Source organism: Lissotriton helveticus, chromosome 8 (genome assembly GCF_964261635.1).
Source record: "Lissotriton helveticus chromosome 8, aLisHel1.1, whole genome shotgun sequence".
NCBI lineage: Eukaryota > Metazoa > Chordata > Amphibia > Caudata > Salamandridae > Lissotriton > Lissotriton helveticus.
In genome coordinates this window covers 81794563-81818249 of record NC_136069.1, presented here as the reverse complement: position 1 = coordinate 81818249, position 23687 = coordinate 81794563, and the positions used below count along the sequence as shown (strand labels likewise).

Genomic DNA, 23687 nt, shown 5'->3' with positions numbered 1-23687 from the left:
TTCTACCGCGCTGTCCGGCATCATCACTGCCCATTCCCCTTTCAGAAGCAGAGTCCTCAGTATTCTGGGCATGCCCGATCTTAATTTTGGCTGCTTTTTTGTTTTTTTAATTGAGGTTTATTATTCTTTGTTTTTTCTTCTTTATTAACAATTTAGTCAGATGAGCATTGTGGTTCCTTCTTTGGCTTCACGTGCTCTTCTGATCTGCACTCTGGCCGTCCACCTCTCTCCAAACATGATAGGATGATTCCTGTATCAGTATCTTGATACCTGTCAGGCTTCCTAATGTTATCACAGTTTCTGAGATTATATCTTTTTTCAGTGGCTTCCAGTAGGCGAGACCCACCCTGTGATTTTTGCTTGCCTTTATTTTTTGTTTATTATCTCACTTCGTCGTCGAAGAATCGGGTGCTTGCTTAGAGTTATCCATTTCAGAATTACTCTTAAGACGTGGTTTCTCAGGTCTAGCTCCCAAATTAACTCTACCTGAAGTAGCATAGGGTTCCTTGATAATCTTAGGCAATTTGCGCTCCTGCTGTGCAAGAGTGAGGTCCCTCAGGCATTGACGTATAGCTAACGCAGCTGCTTCCCCTTTTATATTACTTGACATAATGGTGGATAGTACGGCAAAATTGCCCATCAGTTTCATTCCTAAGTCCAGGTCAGGTGCTGCCCGTACTCATTCTGTAGCTGCTTCAAAACATCCGCTAGACCAGCCAGTGAGGGGGTATCATGTTGTCTTGTAAAAACAGCAGCAGAGACTTTACCTCAAGTTGCGCAGTCTTCGACTGGGGAAACCCTCCCCATTGGCAAGCAAATAGTTAGTATTCTGTGTTTTGTCTGCGGGCCCATATGGGGTAAAACCGCATCAAGCTGGATTGTTTTTTGTGCTATCCAGAACGGAATTTGCTCCCGACTGGTGGGAATCCTTCCCCCAACGGCATTCAGCGTTAGCAGGATGGTACCCTTGGTAGCCAATTGAGGTTGAGCAGCTCGAGTAGTTTGCGCAGGGTTAACATGCGTGTTCGCATTATGAACAGTGTGAGATTTCTGTATAGCTTTTCTAAATCTCTACATAGTGTACGCGTTTCTGCGGCAGTTAAATTATCGGTGTCTGGATGCGGTGCGTATGCAGCTAAGACCGGCCATGTTGCTCCTTCTTTGCTGAGCAGACAGTCTCACATGTTCTATAGTATGTGGGAGGGTGCCTTTAAACCAATATGCTCTTGGTAAGAGAGAGGAATTTCTATGTCTCTATATGGAGTGTATTCCTCTAGTGTTTCATCCTCAATGTAGGTGTGAAACAATTGTGATCCATCACTTGCAGATGGGAATTTAACCCAGGAATAGAATACCTCTGTCTTGAATGTTTCGTGTGCCTCAACCACGAAGGTAACGTCTCCACCCATAGCCGGGAGACCAGATTATTTTATTTGAGAATGACTGCATATCTGAAATTGTCTGCTATGTTTAATGCTCCTTCTCCATTCTCAGATATTGTTTAAAATTTTTGTAAGAAAAATGAAATTAGTAAAAGAATTATGGATATAGGGTAACAACTTTGAGATTGGTGTTAAGCCTGCTTGCTCCAAATTTTGCATGTTGCATGTCTCAGGTTTTCTGCATGGTTCATACGTTTTATATTAAGAGATGGTCTTTACAGAACTGCACTAAAGCCCAAACACCTTTACGCTAAACGTTAAATTTTCTAATCACTGCCATTTGGAGTCCATCATCTTCAGAGAAATTTGGTTTGATCAATATGTATTAGAAAGAACCGAAATATAGTAAAATATGAACATCTTCAGTACATTTTAATAATAATGTTTAAAACTAATCTAAAAAACGTTATCGCTGTCAAGTTCAAGGGCATTGTAGGGGTGAACTTTGTAAAAGCATATACATCCTTCTGATCTTAGAAGAGATATTATTCTATGGATCTTTTGGTTCAAGACCAGCCTAAATAGACGTGTATTTTATCCACCACTGATAAAAAAACAATGCTTAATATAGCTTTATAGCCGGCAGTAGTAGGCTATCCCGGCCATTAAAGGCCCATTCCAGCGTTTAAAGCCTGAGCGGAAGGCGAGGGCCTTTAACAAGTGAGCAGGCCTTTGAAGGCTGATATAGCCCAACTACGGCGGGATACAAAGCTATTAGAACATTCCACCCCACCAGGGCAGAATGTTCTAATTAGTCAAACAAAGGCCTGCCAGAGCCCGAGGGGGACAACATCCCCTCTGGCTTTATGTGGCCTTCATTCACAGCTGTTGCTGTGAATGTTTTACAGCTAACAGCCGCTCACAGGGAAACTGCTGTTAGCTTTTGGACATTCACAACAAGAGCTGTGAAAAGGGGCTAAAGTCAGCCCAACTACGGCGGGATACAAAGCTATTAGAACATTCCACCCCACCAGGGCAGAATGTTCTAATTAGTCAAACAAAGGCCTGCCAGAGCCCGAGGGGGACAACATCCCCTCTGGCTTTATGTGGCCTTCATTCACAGCTGTTGCTGTGAATGTTTTACAGCTAACAGCCGCTCACAGGGAAACTGCTGTTAGCTTTTGGACATTCACAACAAGAGCTGTGAAAAGGGGCTAAAGTCAGCCCCTTAATCTCCCCGACTTGGCTGAACGGCTTTTTGTATTTCAGCCAAGCCAGGGAGCCCCAGGACCTGAGCAGCATTCCTCCTCCCTCCTATAGATGATCAAGTGACTCTGAGCTAGAGAGGAGGAAGGGGCAAGGCTCCAGTATGCCCTGCAGCACAGCCTCTGCCTTTTACTTTCCCCTGCCCACTCCATGTAATTTGGAGAGGTAGGGAAAGGAAAAAGTAGATGCTGTATTAGGACATTGAAATGTTGAGTGCAGCGGGCCTATACTAGTTCATATAGGCCACTCCTGCTCCATGGTCTTCAATGGAGCTCTCAACATTCCAATGTTCTAATATAGCCTTATAGCATGCCGTAGCTGGGCTATACCGGTCATTAAAGGCACGCTTCAGTCCATCTATGGCAGGCTATAAGCCTATTAGAACATTCCACCACTAGAGGGCAGAATGTTCTAACAAATAAAACAAAGGCCTCCATGAGCTCAAAGGAATTTAAATCCCCTTGGGCTCACTGAGGCCTTTGTTTACAACAACACCTGTGAGCCACAACATTGGAATGTCGGAGCTCCGGCTTTTACCGGCCATTAGAATCTAATTATTAATTTACACAGATTACCGAGCACAAGTAACCAAAGCGTGGTATGAAAGGATACTTTGATGTAGTATAATGATGCTAAAAATGTACCCAATTTGGGTACCGTCTCAGGTTCCTAATAATAATAATAATAATAATAATAATAATGACAATAGGGAGATTTGTAGAGCGCCTGGTTACGCGCACCGGCGTGTCCCCGCGCTATGACAAGTGGAAGTGACAGAATCAAATGGCCGGAAGCAGTGCAAGTCTAGCGGAGAAAGAGATGGATTTTAAGTTTCCCCCTAAATCTGGATTCGGAAGGTTCCTGGCGCAGCTCCGACGGCAGATCGTTCCAGCCTCTGGCTGCCCCTGCCCCCCATCCAAGCCTTTCTTACTTTGGAGACCTTCACTAGCCCTGCCCCAGTAGAGTGCAGGGCTCGGGATGGCTCATAGCGAGAAATCAGGTCCCGCAGTGGTATAGGCGCCTTGCCATACAGAATGCGGTGGCATGTACATAATGCCTTAGAAATGGAGGCAGAGATGGGGTAGGTCTGCTTGCAGACGCTGCACCACGTCCCATATGCTAATTAGCATTTGTACTTTCTTCACTTGAGGAGACTTACCGATACCCAAATTGGGTTGGTATTTAGCATCATAATACCAAATTAGTGTATCAATTCATACCACACTTAGGTTACTTGTGTTTGGTAATCCTAAACAACACACAATTCAAAATTCCAACCACTGTGTAGATTAGGGAACCTTGGTCCTAAATAATTGCCACAAGATCATTAGTGATTTAAATCACCAAGAAACATGTTGACCCAACGAGCTATAAAAGATTATGGTCTCTTCTGATAGCAGACACCATTTTATTTAGACAAGGTGACTCACTTATTGACCCTCTCTTGTTGACAACTTAGTCGATTTTAACACCCACTTTTTTTTGCACATACATCATTTACACTAACCTACACTGAAACACCCAAACCCACACTTCACATATGGCATTTTACTCAAAAGATCTCAGACGAAGAGCCACCTTGTCAGTGCCCGCCGTGCATTGCATCCCCCGCACAGTGAGGAGCATACCCTATGAGGAAGCAGGACACCAGTTTGCGGATTGCGATGAGGAGGCAGCTGCCTGACCCCACCTACTTCCTTTGAGACTATCATTATCTGGTGTTTCACTTTATAAACTGAGCAGCGCTTTCTGTATTCCTTTTAAACTCAGCAGCGTTTTTAGAATGAGTAGCGATTTTAAAAACATGTAAATTTGCCTTATTTGCACACTTATATTTCTGTACCTCTTAGCTCCCGCCTCGGTCCCCGCAGCTGTGTGCTGTTTGTGTGGAGGGCGTGGAGACCGGGCACTAGAACGCGCAGGGCGTTCCCGGCAGTACATGGGGCGGAGCTGATCACGAGCTTCGCTCTCTATATAAACCATGTGTCAGCGGGCGCGCCTAAGGCAAGCCCGTCTGCGCCCGTCCGCGCCTGTCCCGCGCCCAGTGCCGGTCACTCTGCCCAAATCGACCCGACTGAATGCCGTAGATGGTCTAGAGAAAGTCTCTTAGAACTGACACCTTCAATAGTAGGTAGTCACACAAGGTACAACCCTGCGTTATCCCTGGACCATTACACCTGTTCAAACTGCCACTACTCTTTCCATCCCCCGCCGCCTTATTCATGCAGGGACACGAGAGAGAGACGCCTCCTCACTCCCCTACGTGAACTGAAAGCCTGTCTAGTCAATTGTCGGTCCCTGCCTAAACATGCTAGTGATATCTGGCTCTCACATCGAACGCCTGGGATTTGATGTTCCTAACGGAAACATGGACGAAAGATGCCTCCAATCCCGATATTGCTCTAGCAGTCTCCCCAGACTATCAATTTGTAGGGCTAAACAGACCCGGACCCCCCCTACCCATACCACAGATTTACTTACGATTCTGGCTGACCTGGCTCTAAAACACCCCCATTTTACGGTCCTTGGGGACTTTAATCTACATATAGATAACAGTAGCTGTGCAAAGGCGTGCTCCCTAGTGGAGACTATGGCGGGCATCAACCTTTCTCAGAAAGTTGTGGGCCCCACACATACTGCTGGTCACACTCTAGACCTTATTTTCACGAACCTACCTGGCCTCTCTACCCTTGCTCCCCTCCCTGTGACATGGTCGGACCATTTTATCATCCCTTTTAAACTCAAATTCCCACCTACTACGACCCCCATCTGTAGGACAGAGAAGGTGGGAAGAAAGTGGTTCAAAGTAACGCTGGAAGCGATAGAGCCTGCACTAGCTGAGCTCAAATGGCAATCTTCCTCAAACATAAATGAAGACGTAGCAAACCTAAATTAATACCTCACCACGGCCATTGAGAGCATCGCTCCCCTTGCCGTTCTCTCCTCAGCCAGAACCAAACCGTCTGCACCATGGTTCTCACAGTTGTTACGGGAAGAAAAAAGCAAATGTAAAAGGTTAGAACGCCTTTGGCGCCGCACCTACGATTCAGCTGCCAAAACAACTTATAGAGTGCCGCTAAAAAAAAATCACAAAACCAAACAAAGTATTATGAGAGAATATTTTGCCAGCAAAATTAAATCCGCAGATAATTCATCCAAGGTGCTCTTTCAGATTGTGAAAGATTTCACCAATCCTGCGGCCCTCACGCACAAGACAGAGCCCTGCCAAGAACTCTGTGATGGACTGTCGAACTTTTTCCATGAGAAAATTAATCTCATATACGCTTCTTTCATTGTAGCGAATAGATCTGACAAAGAGGTCACACCTCCTATGCACACTACTGCTAAGGATATAAGGCTAAGCGCGTTCAAACCTATCACCCTAGACGCAGCATTGAATAAACTTCAGCTATGTAAATCGGGTTCACCACTAGATCCTATGCCAGCTCAAGTCTTTTCTTCAGTTGGTCCTGCGATTATTCAACCCTTCGTAACAATATGGAATTCCTCTCTCTTATCAGGTCAGTTCCCGGAGACATGGAAACAGGCCATTCTTATTCCCCTCCTGAAAAAACCAGAGGCTGACCCTGCTGTACTCAGTAACTATCGCCCGATATCACTGCTTCCAAAACCAGCTAAAATCCTGGAAAAAATAGTCCAAGAACAACTCTCCGACTATTTACAATCCGGATTTAGGACGGGGTATAGTACTGAGACAGCACTTTTGGAGGTTTCAGAGACCGTGCGGGAGAGTGTGGACAGGGGAGAGGTAGCCATGCTGGTGCTCCTCGACCTGTCCGCAGCTTTCGACACGGTCTCTCACGCCATCCTTCTGAACAAACATTTCACAAAACCTCAAAAACAACTCTTAGTATGTAAAAGCTGTAGTTGAAGCTGGCTGAAGTCCAGGAAAGCAAAATAGAGGTCAGGATGTAGGCAAAATAAGGTCAAATACAGGTGAGAAAAGAGCTCTTCTCAGGGACTCCCTCATACACGACATATAGTAGAAATACAAACTATATGGCAGCTAGGGGGGGGGAGTAGAGAGGTCAGCACTACCACTTCACTGGCTGAAGTTTGGGTTCTTTCAAATTAGGTGAACAGTTACAAAATCAACACTGTTGTTGGGCCTATAGCCATTTTAACACTGTTTGCTGATACTTGGTAACCAAAATTCCCATGCTGCTGACAGGAAATGATTCCAGCATGTGAATCTATGAGATCTAATGCCGGAGAAATGAAGGTTCAGAGTAAGGCACTGGTATCACTTCTGTACTATGTCATGTTTATGTTAAGTCACCCAACCCAGTGAGACACCCAGAGACATATAGAGTGCCCAGACGGGACTGTGGGTGCTTGGTAAGCAAGATGTGCAGTCCTAGCCAGTGGATTCCATATTAAAAAAAAGATATAGAGAGAGAAGTCACATATTGTCACATAATGTCATGTGTTATGTTTCAGTACCTGCTCAAGCGCCAGGACGCCTCTTCGCTGGGGCAGCTGTGCGCGATACAAATTAATTAATAACATAACAGAATGTAACGTCCGGACAAGCAACCAAGGGACAATGAGCAATACAACCAATGTAAAGCACAAACCCTGTCCCAAACCAAGAGAGTGCAACACAATACTGTACCTGCTGGAAAGTGTTTTCTTGGCGCAGAGCCATTATCTCTCCTGTTAATGCATCAATCAACATCCGATGGTCATTTAGCTCTTCTTCAAGACGTTTCCGGTCTTCTAGCTCCCTCTTCAGATGCATTTCGCCCTGGCAATGCAACAGAATCACATGTGCATATTTATTTGTGATTTACATCTATTTGTTTGCATGACTGAGTAGCCATCATAGGAGAGGACAGAAGGGAGATATGAAGCATAGTAAAGATGAGCGCACCACATGGTTAAAACAAATCATAAACCTCAGCTTCAATCAATTACAGTACAACATCCATATTTAACCTGAACACACTCAGACCATAGTTTCTTTAAAAAGTAGGCTACAGCAAACAGATAATGTCCTCCTGTGACCCCCAACTTATTTAAAGTGTATTAGTGATGGCAAATAACATACATTATGAACCAGAAACTGTTTCCTTATCCTCCAAGCTGCACATAGAAAACTCACTACAGCTAAATGCAACATGATCCAAGAACATACTGACAACCGCAAGCATGAAGATCCCATACGATGGTGCCTTACGCGCCTTGAAGGGAGCCTGTAGACGGGCGGAGAGGGCATGGCGGAAGACGTATGGGGCTGATTTAAAAGCTGCATACACCATGTCCGTCAAGCTCTATCATCGGGCTATTTGTGAAGCCCGAGCGGCATTTTATGCCGCCGAATTTCGAAACAGCACTAACCCGTCGAAGGCCATCTTCAAGGCCGTGAAAGATCTTATGGCGAAACGGACTGTCTCCACGACCGTGAGTTCCATCTCTCAATGTGAATCCCTGGCTTCCTATTTCTTGGGAAAAGTCCAAACAATTTATCGGACATTCCCTAGCATAGGGACTGGTCTGGGAAGTTCTAACGGGACACCTCATCAAATCACCCTGCTTTCATTCCCCACTCTCACCGTGGATGGATTTGACAAACTTGCGTTGCAAGTTAAATCTGGCTCTCCATCTGATCCAGTAAGATCTGATCTCTTTCGTGATCAGACCTTTATGGGGCGCACTGTTGTGCGTGCCCTTGTCAACCTCTCCCTTGAGACGGGTGTAGTTCCATCTAAGTGGAAGCAGGCAGTGGTGTCCCCAATCATCAAAAAGCCTTCCTTGGACCCATCTAAGCCTGAAAGTTATCGCCCTATCTCGCTACTACCCTGGCCGGCAAAGATTACAGAGGCCCACGTTAATCTGGCCCAGTCAGAACACCTATCCCGTACCAATGCCCTTGACCCCTCACAAAACGGCTTCCGTGCTGGACACAGCACGGAGACCGCTCTTCTTGTGATGGTGGAACACCTCCGTGCAAGGTTGGATGAGGGTCATACGGCGGCGCTGATATTGTTAGATCTCAGCGCCGCCTTTGACACGGTATCCCATAGCATCCTCCTGCATCGGCTTGAGGAGATTGGAATTGGTGGCCAGGCGTTGCAGTGGTTCCGCTCCTTCCTCGACGGTCGTTCCTTCTGTGTTTCCATCCCTCCCTTCAAGTCTAAGTTCCAGCCTTTGGCCATGGGGGTCCCGCAGGGGTCCTCGCTGAGCCCCACGCTGTTTAATCTCTATGTGAGACCGCTGGCTGATGTCGCCAGGCAATGGGGCCTTACCCTGGTCTCATATGCCGACGACACACAGCTGGCAGGTACTCTCAGCGGTGACGCGGAACAAGATGCCCCCAGGTTTCAAGCTGGACTGAAGGAGGTGGCTAGCTGGTTGACAGGAAACTGTCTCCAGCTTAATGCCACTAAAACGGAGGTAATGATTGTCGGAAGGGGAGTGGAGCTGTGGGGTGACCAATGGTGGCCTCCCGAGCTGGGACCCACTCCGACCCCGGTGTCGGAGGTAAAAAATCTGGGGGTCTGGTTGGACACGGGCCTTACTTTTGTAGGGCATACCAAAAAGACAGCAGCTTGTTGTTTTGGTCTGTTGAGAGGCCTAAGACCAGTACTCAAGTTTTTTGATGCCCCAACCAGACAGCTGGTGATCCAGGCAACTATCATCTCTCACCTGGATTATGCTAGCTCTTTGTTGGTTGGGGCTAATCAGGCCGAACTAACTCGCCTACAAAGGGTTCAAAATGCTGCGGCGAGAGCGATTGTCGGCCTCCCCAGATTTTGTTCTGTGTCTAATGTCCTTCGCCCTCTACACTGGCTTCCAGTGAGGAAGCGCATTCTCTTTAAGGTCCTCTGTTTGACCTTTAAGATTCTGAGAGGTATAGGCCCAGAAATCTTGTCCAGCTGTCTTTCTCTCTATGTCCCTACTCGCACCCTCCGCTCTCAAGGCCAGGCCCTTGCTGTTGTCCCTAGATTTAGGCTCTGCCGCATGGGGGGTCGCTCCTTTAGAGTAAAAGCTGCATTAACCTGGAACTCCCTTCCGGTTGAAATCCGTCTATTAGAGGACCTCATGACTTTCCGGAGAGCAATAAAAACCTTTCTGTTTTAGCTGCCCCCAACAGGTTTTATCTTTTCCTGTTGTGTTATGTTCCTCCTTGTCTATGCGCCGGGACGCTCCTTTGCTGGAGTAGCTGCGCGCACAATAAATTATAATAACATAACATAACATAACATAAACATGGAAATCACAATATCCCTCTTTTTACCATACAAAGGGGTACAGTGAAAAAAACACACACAACAGCATCTGTCACTCGGACTGTAACAAATGAATGACCACCAGTGGCCAGCTTTCGCTCAGGCATGAAGCTAGCCAACTGCCTGGATTTCACATATTGCTAGGTGTGAGGAGCTCTTGGGTCACCCAAGTGTCAACCGATGTTACACAGCCTAACTTTATTTGGTGTATTTTGGACCTGGGCCATTTTGCGGGGTTACCACTAGTAAGTAAGTACTTTATTATGTTTGATTAATTTAGTACAAAGAAATAAACAACCAGTTATAAATCTCTAAAATCCAATATTATATTCCAGTTGCTCGACAGCGTCACATTATGGGCGGGCATAAGATATTTTACTAGAACATTGACAACAAGCATGTAATGCAATATATAATCAACCAATGAAGAGGCAAGGGGCGCTAGGTGGCGCACTAGTGTATGGACGCCTTTCTGTGAGGCTCCCACATCCTGGCGTAACAATCCTTAATTTCTCCTGATTTCGGCGACCTACCGGGCTGAAACTTGCCCCATCGATGCAGGGACCCCCCTGGATGCTCCGGTTCAAATTTGGGTCCGGGGACTGGTCTACTTCGGCTCGGAGAGGCGATCTCGTCCCCACCGCTCCTGACCGGCGGAGGTGACTGCGCGGCCGAGCGGCTAGCCTGACAGCGCGAGCCCGGGGACACAGTGGAGGAGGTTGGGCCCCTTTTGGCGCGAAAACACTGGCGTTTGCAGCGGCGGCGGCGGAGCAAGACGGACGCTGTCCCCCTGGATGTAACCTGGACCTTGCACAGTGAGTGGCTTGCAATACGGCTCTGCTGAGCCCTTCCTCGCTGGCGCTTGACCACCCTGCAGCCCCTGAAGCCCCCGCTGCATTGCTGTGCTCGCCGACCTTGGCCGATGCCCTGCCGTAACACAGACAACATGGCGGCTTCCCAATGCGTGCAGATAGCGCTGTGATCGGTGCAACATTGAACTTGCCTGCAGTGCTCACCTTCTGAGGTACGGGGAGCGACTGAGATCCGCTGGGCTGTGCACTGGACGAGCCGCTGTTGGGGGCTGGTGTTGGCTGGAGGGATCGCCTGCACGGACTACGCCACAGGACACCTGGGTCCCTGACGAGTGGTTGTCTTCCCTGCATAGCGGCATCCCCCTCTATTCTTGATGCTAGCATCGGTCTCCGCTATCTGGAGGGGGGACGCCCAATAGTGTGGTTAACGCTATCCTGTCTCGGGCGTGGGTGCGCTTGGAGGAGCCTCATCCCATCATTCAGTTGGGCTACTATCACGGCGGTGGCCTGGATGAGTACGCCTCGGCTGCGCTGTCCGTGGCCGGGAGGTTGTGCTGACACCTGGATGCAGTTAGGCCGCTAACATATGTGCGCACGCCCGTCTATGACCTGCCTTCTTGCGGTCTCCTTGCCTTCCTGAGTATATCTGCTTCTGTGCAGCCTGCTTGATCCCAGCTTCGACGACACAACTACGGGAGGGTGCACGGTGTGCCTAACAGAACGTGCGATCTCTGGGGAGCAGTTGGGCCTGGCTTTGTTGACTTGCCCTCGGCCCATGACCAAGTCATATTAACAGGCACTCGGGCTGACCGCGCACCATCTCAGGGTCCTTATCCCGGCCGGCGTGGGACTTCCACAGACTACGGCGATTGCACTCGCTCTTGCCCCCTGCACGTACGGACGGATCCACGCAACACAGCTCATTGCTTACAGGGTACCACCGTTCTGAATAGCGGCGGAGATGGGGAGACCAGACGCACGCCAACCGAAAATCACCTTCGACGCTGCCAAAAAACCGACTCGCAACAGCCCGGAACAGCAGAAACAACCCGAGGCCGGTGGTTCTGGTGATGGCCAGCCGACCACCTCCGCGGATGTCCAGGAACTCCTCCGAGAAATGCGCCAGGGTTTTGCGACCATAGCGGACAGGATGTCTTCACGTATGGATGCAGTTGTCCAAAAACTGGATGTGCATGAAGGGAGGCTCAGGGAGGCGGAGCAGCGAGTCTCGGACGTCGAAGATACCTCCTCACAACACACAGCGCGGCTTACTCGGATGGATGACCTCCTACGCACTATAGCAGCCAAGAACGAGGATTTAGAAGCGAGAAGCCGGCGCAATAATATACGCTTGGTGGGAATTCCGGAGTCTACCAATGTGGGAAAAATGGAAGACTATGTGGAAAAGCTCCTTCTAGCGGCAGTAGGTCAGGAGGCACTCTCACCTCACTTCATAGTGGAGAGGGCGCATAGATCCCTTGGTCCTGTACCCAAACCGGGCATGAAACCGAGACCTATCATCGCCCGCTTGCTGAATTATAGGGATAGGGATGCTGCCTTGCGGGCAGCTCGTACCTCCAAAACACTCTCCTTTGAGGGCAACAATTTCACGATCTATCCTGACTTCACGCCCATGGTGCAGGAGGAACGCCGTAAGTTCTTGGATGTCAAGGCGAAGCTTCGCACTCTCCAGGTGGATTATGCTTTACTCTACCCGGCTCGGCTACGGATTACTTTTCAGGGGCGCCAAAGGTTCTTCACGAAACCACAACAAGTGGAGGACTTTATCAAACACTACAAACGTACGGCGCATCAGCATGGTGACGGAGAGGACGAGCCTGACCGGAGACGCGATCATGTGGAGGAGGATGAACAATGACCTCACAATCTCCTCTTCTAAGACTGTCTTGGATTGTACGGACTCGTGTGCGTGAGTACTGGCCACTGGGCCATATACTGCAGTACCATTGCCTGCTGCTTTATTTTGTTTTTCCTCCTTCAGTTGTGCTGGGGCTGGTTGTAGGTCCGGGGGAAGCTGACTTGATATAACGCTCGCCAGGTACCCCCTCCTCTCTCCCACTGGCTGGTTGGATCCGGTCAGGGGTGCTAGTGGAGCCAATGGGGGAATTGTGCTGCCACCTGGAATGCTACCTAGAGGGTATGACCCACTCAGTTTTTGTTGGTATGGGGAATGTTCTCACCCGTTGCTGTTGAAAGGGGAGGGGTGGGTGGGGAGGGGAATCGAACCTGGCATGTTGGGGATGCTTCAGTGGGAGGTTGGGAGGGCAAGGGGGTATGTTGGAGGGTTGTATGTGTTGATTGGGTGCTGGTTACAAGAATTCACAGCCGAAATGGTCTGCAGGCTGACTGGTAGAGGCAGAAGCGTTTACACCTTGTGGATAACTGTTTTTTTGCAGGGTACCTTTGTAAAACTGTGCACAGCATACGCTTATGGGGCCAGGGGAACTTAACAAGTGTACTTTTTTGTCATGGAATGTGCGGGGGCTGAAGGACACACGTAAATGCAGACAGTTGGTGGCATATTGGGATAGACATGATGTGCAGGTAGTTATGCTACAGGAAACTCACATCCCCCCCCTCTGTCATATCCGCTTTCGGTAGGAGATGGGCGGGCGTAAGGGTTTTCTCAAACTATTCCTCGTATGCCAGAGGTACTGCTACCCTTATTCATCGCGCCCTTCCGTTTACGCTCCAGGGTCAATGTATAGATAAGGAGGGGCGGTATGTGGTTTTGTGGGGGAGATTGGGGAGGGAGACACTGACTATTGCCAACTGTTATGCTCCTAATGTTGATGACCCTCATTTTTTCACTGCACTCTGGGGGATAGTGATGGATGTGGGTTCCACTCATCTAATATGGGGTGGTGACTTTAATGTGGCTTTACTTCCGAGGCTCGACAGGGCAGATGGATGTTCGACATATCACCCTGGGGCGAGGGGGGTCCTTCGTGGGATCTTAGACGAGGAGGGGCTGGTTGATGCATGGAGACACTTACATCCGGACGTGCTTGATGGCACACATTTCACCTCATACACTGGTACCTGGGCCAGATTAGATTATATTCTTGTGTCAAGGGATCTAGCACCACATGTCCTCACTGCGCAACACCTACCTAGGACACACTCGGACCACTGCCCAGTGCTACTGACGGTTGATATGCCCGGATTTAATAAGCCACGTCCACCTTGGCGGTTATACCCTAACATTCTAGTAGACATGGTCTTCCGGGAAGAGCTCAGGGAGGATATAGCAGACTTCTTTCCTCGCAATAAGGATACTGTTGACAGTGTAGAAACGGTCTGGGAGGCCTTCAAGGTTACGGTCAGGGGGTGGTGCATCGCCAAAAGCTCTGGGGTACTGAGGGACATACAGCGTACACTCCGGAGGTTGGAGGATAGCCTGCGGACACTGGAGAAAGACATGGTGAACGGGGATCCAGGAGCAGCGCAGACAGAATTTAGGGCCAAACTATCGGAATATGAAGCGGAGGCGCACAGAGAAGTGCAGTTTAGGGGTAAATACTGGAAGGCCCGCGCCTATAATGAGGGAGGTAGACCTGGTAAAGCGCTGGCGACGGCAGTTCAAATGGCGCGTGGCTCGAACACCATCTTGGAATTACACACAGCTGACGGGGGGGTATGTAGGGATTCAGCTGGTATACTGAGCACACTTCAGGCACACTATGAGCGACTTTATACGTCTCGGACGTCTGTGGCCTTGGGCCTGGATGATTTTTTGGGGGATGTCGCACTCTGTTGGCTGAGCGATACTCATCGACAGTTCCTGGGAGCCCCACTTGAGGTGGATGAAGTGAGGGACGCCATAATGTCCTTGGGCACAGGGAAGGCACCTGGTCACGATGGGCTTCCCGCGGAATTTTACAAATGTTATGTTGACATCATGGCGCCTGTCTTGCGTGAAGTGTTCGAGGACGCTTTGGAAGTGGGTGTCCTGCCAAGATCCATGAGAGAGGTTGTAATCACTTCATTGCTTAAGCCGGGTAAAGATGCCACACAGTGTGACTCGTATCGCCCCTTATCACTGTTAAATTGTGATGCCAAAATTTTAGCCAAAGTGCTCGCTACGAGGCTCTCGCTACTCATGACCACACTCATATTGCCTGATCAATCAGGATTTGTCCCTACGAGATCTACCACACACAACCTCCGCACGGTTTTCTCTCTGATTCAAACGGTTAGTCCGGAGATACCGCTCGCTGCAGTCTTTTTAGACGCATCGAAGGCCTTCGATTCCGTAGAATGGGGGTTCTTATTTGCAGTGTTGCAGAGGATGGGCTTTCCCCCAATCTTTATGGATTGGGTGCGCCTACTATACACGGCTCCGAAGGCGAGAGTACTGGCGAATGGTCTCCTAACTGACACTTTTGCAATAACGAGGGGTACCCGACAGGGATGCCCCCTCTCCCCTCTGCTCTTCGCCATTGCGATTGAGCCGCTGGCCTGTCGCATTCGGCAACTGCATAAAGCCAGCGCCTTTAACTGCTTCCAACGACAACTTTCTATTTCGTTATACGCTGACGATGTCACGTTATATGTCAAAGAGCCCCAAGTCACCTTGAATACTTTGCTGCGGGAATTTGTCGCATTCGGAGGACTGTCTGGCGTATCTATCAACTGGAGTAAGTCCCAGTTTTTTCCGCTGACACCTGCGGTTTCGGAATTCCCACTCGATTACCCTCTTGAGTGGTGCTCCTCGGAGTTGCGCTACTTGGGGATTCAACTTTCGAGAGACAAGGGCGACACGCTGCGGATGAACTATGGCGTGGCTATAACTAAACTAGCAGACTCGGTGACCCGATGGATCAAACTACCTTTATCCTTGGCGTCTAGAGTCTCCCTCATTAAGATGGTGGTTCTGCCGCGTTTTCTATACATGTTCCTCAATATACCATACCACCCTGGTGCTTTTTTCTTCAAAACGTTGCGCTCCGAACTAATAAGACTGGTATGGGGGGGCAAACAAGCGCGACTTCGGTGGGCAGTTATGTCACAACCTTATCATAAGGGGGGGTTCGATATCCCTGATTTTGAACTTTATTATCTGAGTGCGCAGGCACACTTCCTGCACTATTGGGTGAAACCGGCTGCCTTCATGCCACAAATTGCGGCGGAAGACTGGATTGCCCACCCTCTGCCACTCTCTGGGGTGATTCATGCCCCCAGCTCGGTACTGGACATGCAGGCAAATACGGTCACTTGTACAATGGACGCATGGCATAGGATAGGGAAACGTTTACAGACCCCGTTGCTTTATACAGCACGATTACCCTTGACTTATCACCCACATATGGCGCTTTATCAGGAACTGGGTTTTCGGAACATGTGTCGCCGGTTGAGAATCCAGACATGGGGCGATCTATTCCAGGATGGGATCTTTCGCTCTCGGGAACACTTCTTTGGGGACATAGAGCCTACACCCCTGGAGCTGTTTTATTTCCTACGGTTGCGAGAGGGCCTGAAGACCGTCCTGCCGCAATACCCTCGTGAACCCCCTAGTGTAGCTCCGCTTACAGTTGTACTGGGTAGCGCGGATGGTACACATCTAGTCTCCAATATATATAAAACCCTTCGGACGGAACTGCCGGTTGTGGAGAGCACGGCTAGAGCACACTGGTCCCATGACCTTGGTAGAGACGTCACAGATGACCAATGGGAATACTGCTGTAACCTATCTGGGGAGGTGATGTCTAGCTGTCGCTTTAAAATTATACACTACAAGTTCCTCCATCGGCTGTATTACACGCCCGCTAGGAAAGTCCGATTCGGCTTGGCTGACGCAGATAACTGTGAGAGATGTGGACAGGAAGGGGCGGACTTCTTCCATTTGGCATGGACTTGCATGCAGGTGCAGGAATATTGGTCGCAGGTGTGCGAGGGCCTCTCTCTCATGCTAGGCACTGCGTTGGTATTGGATCCTCTACTGTTTTTACTGGGCTATACGGCGCACATAGCGAGGAACGTCAGGAAATACACGAATGTTGCACTGTTGCTGGCGAGACGACATCTGGCCTGCAGGTGGGGGCGGGGTCGGGCCCCTAAATTCAAAGACTGGTTACGAGATATGTTATATTGCCAGGAACAGTATGGAATTTTCTCTGAGTTGCTGCCTCTGGCATCTAGGCCGGCTGACATATGGGGTCCTCTCCAGACATACCTTCTCCTAATAGCATCACAAGGGACAGTGGGTGATGAGGTGGCTGATGAGATCCCATTAGTGGCTTCTGGATAGATCTTGGAGCTGTAGGTAGGAATGGAGCAGGGGAATGGTGAGGGGCCTATTAACCCTGCCACTGTCATCCAATTGGTTGTATGGGTACCCGCTCGATCACCGTTACAGTGACTCTGATGGCTTCTGTGGGATGGACGGTCTTGCGCTATTGTGACTGCTTTGTGTTGTGTAACTGTGTCACTGATCTACTCTACCCTTCCCTAAGCTGCCTTGTATCGGTGCTATGTTGACACCCCTGTTGACAGATGTGGCCTTGTATTACAGCAGTCCTGTGCTATATGTTGATAATAACTGTTATAAGGGCTCTAATTACACATCCCTCGCATCAGATGATATGTCCCCGTATATTGTTGTCTAATTAGTTACGAACTTGCGATACCCCTGTCACAGGTAGACTCCTGAGTCACTGCTGTGTTGTTACTTGAGTCCATGATGCTCACTTATTACTCTTTGTTATCACTGGTACCGCCTTCGAAATGTATGTGTATCGCTGCCGGCCTCATACGGTTGTAGGCACACTGCTGTGTATGTAACCTCACTTAATAATAAAAGTTTATAACCCAAAAAAAAAAAAAATAAACAATGAAGAGGCAGGTGTTGGGGGTTACGGGGGTCAAGCTCTCCTGGCCACCAACAACTGGGATCTAGGTAGTGTTTAGCCCCAAAGAAGAGGATTTCTCTTTTATTGGGATTTAATTAAAGACATTTGTTGTCCATCCATTTAGCTATACCTCTAAAAAAGCAGTTTAAGACGTTAAAGCCTCCTCTTTATTCTCTTGAAATAACATAAGAAGTTGGGTATCATCTGCATATCAAATCTTTTATACCCCAGGATTCAATAAGGAGGGACTAGGCGCCAAGTATATGTTGAATAAAGTAGGGCTTAAAGCGGAGCACTATGGGACGCCATAACGAAGATTTTTTTCAGTGGATGTGAATGGCGGGAGACAAACCGCCTATGTCCTGTTCTCCAGGACGGATTGTAGCCAGGCCACTAAAATCGGATGGGACAGCATATCAATTGCACAAGATAGATCTAGTAAATCCACCATAGTAAAGAGGCCCTGATCTAGTTTGAATTTAACATGCTAAGAGTTAACAGGGCAGAATCGGCGCTGAAACCCTGACGAGAGGCAGATTGAGAGTCATGCAAAAGACTTTTTATTTTTTTTAAATGAGTTCGTTTTTATTGACTAGCTTCTTCAAAATCTTAGAGGCCGCTGGCCGAAGTGAGATTGCGTAGAATGGTTGGATCCACATTTAATTTCTTTAATAGGGAAAGAGTAGAGCATGTTCCCACAGCCTAGTGACTGTAGCAGTCTCAAGAGACTTATTCAGGATATTATTCAACACTGAATTCATGGCAGTGGGATGCAAGCTTTAAAATGTGAGAAGGGCATGGGTCAAGGGAGGAACCTGATTTACATTTAGCTAGTTCATTGGCCAAATCCTCAGCAATATAGGATTAAAAGTTGATAAAGAAGGTCCAGGGGTAGAGCTCAGAGGAAATAGCCCGTGTACTGCTTGGATTTTCTCACAAAAGAAATTTGGGAGATCGTCACAAAGTGTATCCGAAGGAAACATTTTATTTTCCATGGCCACAGAAGATAACAAGCATTTACAATGCAATGGTTTCGCCTTTGGAAAAGTTAGCGCTATTGGCATTTTAAATGACGAAATTTGTATTTATGTGTTGGTTTTGAAGACAGATAAATAAATGGCATTGTCATTTACATTGCCATTAGCTTAATCTCTCGCAAATGTGAGACAAATTGTACCCTACGGACGAGCTCAGCAGACAGCAATTACTCACGAACAAAAATCATGCAATGAAGACGAGGGAAACTTCAAAATATCAGAAATTACAGCCATTTGAGCAACAAGAAACTCCAAGAAGCTAGTGCTCCCTCCTGTAACCTCATATTAAATGGCAAAATTACAGGAAGCTAAAAATAATGACACGGACAGCGGGAGGGGGGGACGCATAGCTGCCAAGGTTTCAGATTGCCATGTGTGACATTTTCATAATTTCAGCGAATTTATGAGTGACATTTCATCGACTATGAGTGACACTTTCTCACGAACAAAAATCATGCAATGAGGACGAGGGAAACTTGAAAATATCAGAAATTACAGCCATTTGAGCAACAAGAAACTCCAAGAAGCTAGTGCTCCCTCCTGTAACCTCATATTAAATGGCAAAATTACAGGAAGCTAAAAATAATGACACAGACAGCGGGAGGGGGGGACGCATAGCTGCCAAGGTTTCAGATTGCCATGTGTGACATTTTCATAATTTCAGCGAATTTATGAGTGACATTTCATCGACTATGAGTGACACTTTCTCACGAACAAAAATCATGCAATGAGGACGAGGGAAACTTGAAAATATCAGAAATTACAGCCATTTGAGCAACAAGAAACTCCAAGAAGCTAGTGCTCCCTCCTGTAACCTCATATTAAATGGCAAAATTACAGGAAGCTAAAAATGATGTCCTCGGCTACTGTTTGAATTATAAAATAATTAACATTGAGTGGGCGCCCTCAGACCTCGGGGCCCCGGTGCCACTTCACCTGTTGCACACATACAATTGTAAACTAACTAAACGACCTGTTTGAGGAAGAAAGACTCGACCTTTCCCACTTTAATTTTGAAGTACTTTAGTTTTTCCTAAAGTGGATGGCCGCTGATCACAGAAGGTGAGCATCACAGAGCTACAAGCTGTAAATAACACACCACATAGATGTCGGAATGACTGAAAAGACATTGAATAAAAACTATTACTATTAACAGACAATACAGACGGCCCCCTGGCTATGGATTTCGGTTCCCCTTCGCATTGGAATTCGCTTCTGCTCGAGGAAAGCATGACAAACGTAAATGTAAGGACGTAATGCATTGTAGTATGACTAAATAGGATCTGTGCCGAAATTAGATTGCAACGGGCCCTAATACAAACAAATGAAAATAGGCCGCTATCCCCCAGAGAGTTATAAAAGCAAGGGCGCCATATTTGATCTTCAGTGGGCATTCCACAGCCTGAGGTCCCGGCGCCACTGCACCTGCTGCATCATTAATTGTGCATAATATTGTGATGTACTTATAAATGGTGCAGGATATTGTCTAATTTTCTTATTCGCTGATGGGATAGATAGCATCGTCTCTCTGAACGGCTGGCTACCCTGTCCTTCTCGTGTTTGCAGCCACCCTTCGTCTTGCTCGGTTCCTACTGTCTCTTGCTCAGCATTGTAGCCCGGTGCGGAGTACACAAAAGTGTTTGCTCCAGTGAGTGTTTGTCTGTATTGGCGACCAGGTGGACAGATTAGCACCAGAATGAGGGTGTTACCCGCAGACACCGTTCAACACCGACACATCAACAACAGTCAGTCAGCGGGGCGCCCACAGATCAAATCACCACAGGGTGGCGGATGAATGACAGAGGGTGTTTCACAAAGGGTTGCGCGCTTACACCTTTTAGCTCGCCCTACAGCGCGCTCTTTGTGTGCCCGAGGGCCGTGGGAAGAATATACACCCGACCTCCAGTCACAAGATCGTGTTTCCATGCGTAGACAGGGTTTAATAGGAACTCAAATAGCAGGCAGATGTGAATGCGCCGCTCATCAACACAGCGTTTGAAGTCGTGGTTTCTGCACCCCTCGGTTCATTTGCTTCTTTTCAGACATGTAAGGACTTGTTCGCTGAGCTTCTCTTTAACACGAAAAAAGTGATCTGAATGTAAACAATAACAAATGAAAAGCAATTGTTCTCAATAAAAACGCCTCTAAAGGCACAAAACGAGCGCATTATTTGCTGAAAAGAATAAAATAAATCGAGCGCAAATTTGCTGAAAAAGAATCAAATAAAAGGACGTAAAATAAAATGGAAGGGACAGCCAACGCTGTACATAATTTTTTTTACTCACCTTTTTGCTTGACTTATTTTTCTGTTGCATTTTATGTGTGAACATATATATACACATGACATTGTGGGGAAAATATGGACACTCATGAGTTGCTCACCGAAACTTTTAAACGAGGCGTGTAATAAGCATTAAGAAATGTGCTTAGTCCTCTATGGCAGACACGCTGGTGAAAATAGCAGCAAAATGGCCACATTCGACTTAAAAAAAGGGAAGCCGCTTTGAACAAGCATTTAACCACATTAAACCACTGCCCGCCTGACTTAAGGAACAAGGAAAGGCACGGACAGCGGGCGGGTGGCGGGAAAGGCACGGACAGCGGGAGGGGGGCGGGAAAGGCACGGACAGCGGGAGGGGGGGCGGGAAAGGCACGGACAGCGGGAGGGGGGGCGGGAAAGGCACGGACAGCGGGAGGGGGGGCGGGAAAGGCACTCACCTGGACTTCTTCCGCCGGCGGTTGGCCTGCAATGACCAAAACAAACCTCCCCCCAAACAAAAAAAAGCACCGCCCACTGCCGCATGACGTAGGCAAAAGTCTAAAAGTCTCGGGAACGCCCACAAATCTGCTCCGGCTTTGACGGACAGATCTCTGTTCCAACGGCTAGCCTCCTGTTATGGAGCTAGCCAATGGAACAGAGGGGCGGGACTACACTCCATACTCTAAACAAAAGCTTTCGCCTGCGCGAAACGCTGCTTGCGCAGCTTTCGACAGGCGAAACCTAAAAAGAACACACACATTTTGAAATCTCATAAGGCATTTTCGATGCAGATGAGATCTGCTCCAAAATTTAATTTCCTCTGAGCTTTACATATTGATTTGCAGAATTTCTTTAAGACCAAGTTCTAAAACGATTTTGCATCATCATCATAGGACTTTCTCCATTATCTCTCTAGAGTTTTACAGAGGCTGTTTACCTCTTTCAGAGTTGCTGAGAACCAAGGTGCACAAGGTTCAGACCTTCTTGAAAAGTGTTTTTTTGTTTTTTTTGCAGGGAATTGCAATCTAAGGCCTCTCAGATAACCAATTATTAAGATATTTCACATCAGTTTTGACAGAGCCTATTTGAGCCAGCAAAACTGACTGAAGGGAAGGGGGAATTGGTGGGATGGGGGTTTATCTTGAAAAGTCTGCTGCTGTTGCTGATAGGTCGGAGTGCCTCAATCTCCTCGGAGTGAAACTGGTCATACTGTGACAGTAACACCAGTGAATTGGCACAATGCCACAGCACAGTCGGACCTACTGCTACTCTCATACCAGCAGAACCTAACCATTTGCTTTCTTTATATGAAGGTGGGGGCATTTCCTGGCATGGGCAGAGGTTCCGTTCTGGCGGCATGAACTAGTAGTATGTATAGGGAGACCTGGCTCTAATTTAAAGCAGGTCATTAGGAGAAGCTGTATATTTCTTCTCAATCTGTGGGGTGACCACCTAAAAATGGTCACGGGACAGACTTCAGAATAGCTTTGTGCATAGATCTGAACTGGACAACGTTCAGTCTTGCAGAGGATCTCCAATGAAAAAAAGGTAATTCTTGTGCTCTACGACACGCATAGCATCTTTATGGGCTCAATGGACTCTGTTTCACAGCATGGTATATTATGTAGAACAAACAGGAATTTCTTCTCCTTTGTGTTTAACAGCAAAAATATTTTTAAGAGCAGGCAGTGGTACCACGGACCACTGCCTACTCTTAAAAAATTTAAAGAAAACTTTTTCTTTTACAAGCGCAGCCCGTTTTCCTTTAAGGAAAACGGGTAGCATTTGATTTTTTTTTTGCTTTATTTAAAAAGCAAACACAGTCATGATGGTCTGCTGTCCCCAGCAAAAGTTGCAACAAAAATCGCAATTTGCGATCCGCAAAATGGAATGGTCGTACATCTGGCCCAAGAGTCTTGGCTTCTACCTGAATTTAACTAGCTAGCAAATGATAGCCAATAGGCATCCAAGTGACAACATTGTACCATGATATGTAATTAGCAATATAGACCACTATTTATGAACCTATTTACGATGATATGTTGCCTGACCCGCTTTTACGCCAGGGATGTGTGCTGGCCCCTACCCTTTTTGTCTGTACATAAATGGGCTTGTTAACCACCTCTTAGCCATAAAAGATACGGATGCCTCAAGATTAGTTACAGGAAGAGTGCCCGCTCTAATGTTTGCGGACGACACTCTGCTATTGTCTCGAACAGCTACTGGCATCCAGCGCATCCTTGATAGATTTGCAGACTTTTGTGCCCCACGTGGATTGGAAATCAATTTGGCCAAAACAAAATTTATGATTTTCAATCCCCCTAGGCAAACAAGACCCAATCCCGCCCTTAATGGAATACCGCTCGAGAGAGTTAAGACATTTGACTATTTAGGAATTACTCTCGAGGAAAATTTGGGAAGGGATGCACAAATAACGAAATCCTCATTGAGACTAACACAGACTGTGGGTGGGTTATCTAAAAAGCACATAACATCCCCATTCAAGCCGGAAGCCCCGGTTATCGAAATCTACAGGGTTCAAGCTACACTATACGGGCTGAATTATGGGGACACTGTCGACCAAAAAGTTTAGTAAAGGTTGAACACACATTTATGAGAGAGCTTTTTGCCCTTCCTGCTAGTACCCCATTGGTCCCATTAAGATTTGACCTGGGATTATTCCCCGTGGAAGAGGAGGTTGCCCTGAGGCCATTAACATACTGGCGAAGATTATGGTCTGTTCCAGAGCTCGCACCGTATCGCGCTGAGTTCCAGGAGGTATGGGTGGCATTGAGGTCAAGGAAA

At 47.6% G+C, this 23687-nt stretch overlaps 1 protein-coding gene across 7 annotated transcripts in view; it reads right to left on the bottom strand.

Moving 5' to 3' along the window:
• SPICE1 (spindle and centriole associated protein 1) overlaps positions 1–23687 on the bottom strand; it is a 591766-nt gene that overhangs the window by 265343 nt on the left and 302736 nt on the right. For all 7 annotated transcript variants that reach the window (XR_013599733.1, XM_078656677.1, XM_078656679.1 and 4 more), the window contains one exon: positions 7285–7416. Coding sequence is in view for 6 of the 7 variants with exons in the window: in XM_078656677.1 (XP_078512803.1) it covers positions 7285–7416 (132 nt within the window). In the remaining variant the exon portion in view is untranslated. The remainder of the gene's footprint in view (positions 1–7284; positions 7417–23687) is intronic.